General features: G+C 56.1%; 1 protein-coding gene across 1 annotated transcript; it reads right to left on the reverse strand.

Moving 5' to 3' along the window:
• Positions 1-1190: 1190 nt before the first annotated feature.
• PDZD11 (PDZ domain containing 11) lies at positions 1191-4027 on the reverse strand. The gene is made up of 5 exons (XM_009288104.2): positions 3989-4027; positions 3766-3822; positions 3297-3395; positions 3056-3116; positions 1191-2231 (listed from the first exon to the last, which is right to left on the reverse strand). The coding sequence occupies exons 1-5, from the start codon at positions 4025-4027 to the stop codon at positions 2197-2199; spliced, it is 291 nt and encodes a 96-aa protein (XP_009286379.1). The 3' UTR covers positions 1191-2196.
• Positions 4028-4191: the final 164 nt, after the last annotated feature.

A 4191-nucleotide genomic window follows, 5' to 3' on the forward strand; every position in this document is an offset into this window, starting at 1 on the left:
CGGCAGGGCCGGGCCAGGCCGGGCTGAGGGTGGGGTCCGCCCCGGGATGGGCCCCGAGGGCGACGGGAGGCCGGGCCGCGCCGCCTCCCCTCAGCGCCTGCTTCGTTAATTAAGATGCCTAAGACGTCAGTGTGCCTTGGGAAAGAATCCACTCTTTCCTGTTAGCCCACAGCCAGCCGCGGGGTCAGCGCGATGGCTGCGAAGGCACCCCGCTAATTACCGCTGAGTAATGGCAGGGAGGAAGCTGCCCGAGGCAGGGGGGGTCTTCCTGGAGCTCCCGCCAGGGACTGCTCTGGAGCAGGGTTAAGACTGAACACTGAGGTACTTACAGTCCCCTGCGGAGGGTTCAAGGGGCCCCTCGGCCCCTCGGCGGTTGGGTTGTGTGCCAAAAGCCTGAGGCGCACAGTCCATCGCCGTTTTCCAGCAGGCAGAGCACAGGGTTGGCTTTGGGGCCGGGGACTGCCCGCTGAACCTCCACCCTGGCAAGCCTGAGCACAACAGGGGGAGGAGGGAAGACGGAGCAGCATGAAACAGTGCCTCGCTGTAACCTGAGCGTCCTCCTTCCCCAAGGAACACGCAAACGCTGGGAAACTGGTGCGAGACCGGAGGGGCGAAGGTTCCGTGGGACACAGAGGCCTGTCTCCGTAGAAGAGCTCTTCGCTTACCTTCTCAGGGTGCTAACAGTGGGGCTTCCAGGATGCCTATTACAGTGGGGCTTCCAGGTTGCTTATTTCCCTGGTAAAAAAGCTTTTTTTTTGTTTTTATTCTGAGTGAAAGTCTCTTTTCTAGTGTATTTTATTCTGCTTCAGCCTGGCTCAGCTTTCTGCCCGGCGGTTGAGCGAAGAGCAGCCCGGCTAGCAGTGCTGAGGTGGGGTCAGGGCTGCTGCTCTTGGCTGCCTCAAGCAAGTTGCATTAGTGCCACCACAGACAAAATCCTCCATTGCAGCCGTGCTGAACCACCGCTCCAGGCTAATCAAGGGCTGACTTCCATCACAATCAGTGGAAAAAACACCCTTAAAACAGAGCTGCACCTCGCGCGGGTCCCACGCTTTCCTCCTACAGGCTGCAAGGGCAACTGAAGCCAACCCTTGTCCCAGCCGTCTGCCCCGCGTTCCCTCAGGGTAGTGCCGAGGGTGGCGATAAACAACCCTCCACGGAGACTTCCTGAGCGGGAATAAGATGAAATCTGGTTGCTGTACTCGTTTTATTATTTCAGTTATTACAGATAAGCGGAAAACACCGCACAGAAGGCCAGAGCAAGGGCTGTCCTGATGCCATTTACAATACGATGGAACCATGCATTTGCACCCAGATTTGCTGATAACTAGCACGTTTTCATCTGTGCTCTCCCAGCGCAGGGCACAGCAGGCTTCCTCCCCGTTCTTTGAGAAGAGGGAAGGGGAGAAGTTTACCTCAAAGTGGCGGGGAGTTCTGATGGGAGCACGTGACAGGGACAGGGCTGTGCCAAGTGAAGGAAGCAGGTTCAGCGAGTGAAACCCTTAACCGTGCAAGCACCACGCCTGGGGGAACCTGGCCAAGTGCCCGCAGCAGTTCAGAAACATGCTCCAAGCGTCTCGGTCCCATATCGTGGCGGTCGTTAAGCAGCAAAGAGGTACAATCATGCCTTGGCAGACTAGTGCAGCTAGAGATGTACACTGAGTTTGACTGGATTTTATTCCTGTTCCTTGAGTCCCAAGCAAACCCAGTAGTGTAGAGCAGAGGTAGGACATGGAGAAGGAAAGAATTTCATGTTACCAGAGAAGTGAACAGGTTGATCTCCTGGAGGACAAAGGCCGTGCTCTGCTCGAGCACGCTCAGACCCTCTTGGCCTTACATCTAGCAACAAGGGTTGGATCCAGAACCAGCAGAGCACTCCTTATTAAGTCCTACTAGAAGAGAAGCACAGATCTCGCCGGAGAAGCTGCCCTCCGGTACCCACTTCCACATCAGCACCATCAGCTTGTTTCAACACCCAGTTCAAGGAGTACAGACTAAAGCCCCATCCATCTTCCAGCTAAATAAGACTCTGTTGGCACCCCTCCGCGCAGGAAGCAGTGCTGATGCCTGTGCAGCCAACAGGACAGTTGTACCTCCAGTGACAGCTGAAACTCGTCGTGTCATCTCCGATGTTGAGGAAAAGTAGTGGAGAGTTTTTTGCAGGACGGCCACTCTGGAGACCCAGCGGACAGCTGCCTACTAGTGAACAGTTCTTTCCTTCTGTCTCTGGTAATCTGGAAGGGAAAGAGAAGGCAAGGCTGAAAGGGCAGGAGCGGCAGTCGCTGATGGCAAGGGGGAATTAGCCAAAACGTTAAAGGGAAACATATATTCCGTTTATACCTCACGAAGCAGAGGCAGCGTTTGCTACCCTCTCGGGTGGCAGCTGGCTTTAAAATAGCACATTCACACCCCAGCCAGTCATTTCAAGTTACTTCAGGGCATTTAGAACAAAAGTCTGTTTAAAGTCCTCTCTTCCCCTGCTCCATATTTTTCTTCTTTCTTCACTTAAGGGTCACTTGCCATTTTATGAGGAATCCTTGTTTGGCTTGACTTGACCTCTATTTTTACCCCCCTTATACCTATGAACTTTATGGGTGCAGAAACCGAGTGTTAATACAGTCTTTTCCCTCACGCAGAATTTAAACGTCCTTATGGAGGGATAAAAACCACAAGCAGCATCCACCATCGGCATAGGTCCGCTAGCGACAGAACTAATTGCTGCGTTATTCAAGGATAAGCAGCGTTTCCCACAGCTCTAAAGTCAACACTTCCACCCAGCAATCATCCCAGCTTTTAGCGCTGTGTCGCTAAGCTCCGCTCTACAAGTTTTTCTATGGGGACAGCTGAAGCCAGTCCTTACTGTTTTGACTTGGTAGCTGTCCTGATCCCCAAATCAAAGGCCAACGTTTTCTGATCTGCAGGCTGCTGACTTAACACCGTCTGCGACCTTAGACTCATAACCGCTAAGCTCAGGTGGAATCGGCAGGGACGCGTGGCAGTCTGCTTCCCAAGGAGAAATGATGCTAGGTGACTGGACTCGGAGCTAGCGGGCACTTACTGTAGGGGAAGTAACGCACGCGCATGGTGATTTCACGGGCCGTCTTCAGGATCTCCACAGCCTGAAAGCAGAAAGAGTTGCTCAGTGACCAGACTGGGCTGGAGGATAGGAAAGAGGAATGCATCGGTTACGTGGTGCCACCAGCTGAGTTGGTGCAGGCTGAGAGGCCGGAAGAAGACGGTGTGTGCACGGACTCCCCGTCCTGCCCCTGCTCCAGCAGCTGGGCCGCAGGAGCGCTCACCTTGCTGTGCTCAATGTCCTGGAAATCCACGTCGTTCACCGACAGCACCTGGTCCCCTTCCTGCAGCCCAGCTCTGTGCGCATCCGAGTCAGGGATCACCTGTGAAGGGAAGAACAGAGACAGCAGCAGTGACTCTCCGCACAGCCGGTGCCGCAGCTCCCCTCCCACGCAGCTCCCCTCCCGCGCAGCCAGGACAGCCCAGCCCCAGAGCCTCCCCACGGCGCTCACACGGGACTGGGGAGGATGGGGAGCGGGGACTGCGGTGCGCCAGCAACACTCCGTGGGCTGGGGAGGGATCAGGAAACGGTGCGGGACCGTCTGATTGCTGCTTGGTGCGTGGCAAATTACAGCTGTGAGTGTGGAGGCGCACATCAGGCATATGACGGCCTCCCTGCACACCCAGCTGGCTCAGCAACACCCAAGGGAACAGACAGAGCACGGGGAGGGAACGGCAGAAGGACAGACACACCTTAGAGATGAAGATCCCCAGCTGCGAGGCTTTTCCTCCCCGGATGTTGAAGCCCAGCTGTGAGAGAAACCAGCAGCGTTAACGCAGTCACCCCCTTTGGCCCAGGACCCTTCCCACCGGATATGTCCCTCTTCCGGACGGAGCAAAGGTGTTGGTGCTGCAGCGTCCAGCCGGGCAGCAGCAAGCACCCGTCCCTCTCTCCTAACTTCCGTGGCCATCTCACCTTGAACGCTGGAGGGGCCCCCTGCTCCCTGCCCTTCATCAGCTCCACGTCACAAGATACTGGGACTCCTCTGCCTCACCCACAAAGCTTTCTTCTCCCTTTACGGCAGGGCCCTTCCCAGCAGGGCAGGAGCAATGCCTCCCCTCGCCCCTCCCGTCCTACCGAGTCCCTGGATGAGGACAGCACCGGGAACCTGCCCGACC

This window comes from Aptenodytes forsteri, unplaced genomic scaffold (assembly GCF_000699145.1).
Source record: "Aptenodytes forsteri isolate BGI_AS27 unplaced genomic scaffold, ASM69914v1 Scaffold72, whole genome shotgun sequence".
NCBI lineage: Eukaryota > Metazoa > Chordata > Aves > Sphenisciformes > Spheniscidae > Aptenodytes > Aptenodytes forsteri.

Coding starts and splice junctions, on each gene's coding strand:
- PDZD11 (XM_009288104.2), bottom strand. CDS start 4,027: ATGAAGGGCAGGGAGCAGGGGGCCCCTCCAGCGTTCAAG. Junction 3,396..3,765: donor TGGGGATCTTCATCTCTAAG/GTGTGTCTGTCC, acceptor TTCCCTTCACAG/GTGATCCCTGACTCGGATGC. Junction 2,232..3,055: donor CGTGCGTTACTTCCCCTACA/GTAAGTGCCCGC, acceptor TTTCCCTTCCAG/ATTACCAGAGACAGAAGGAA.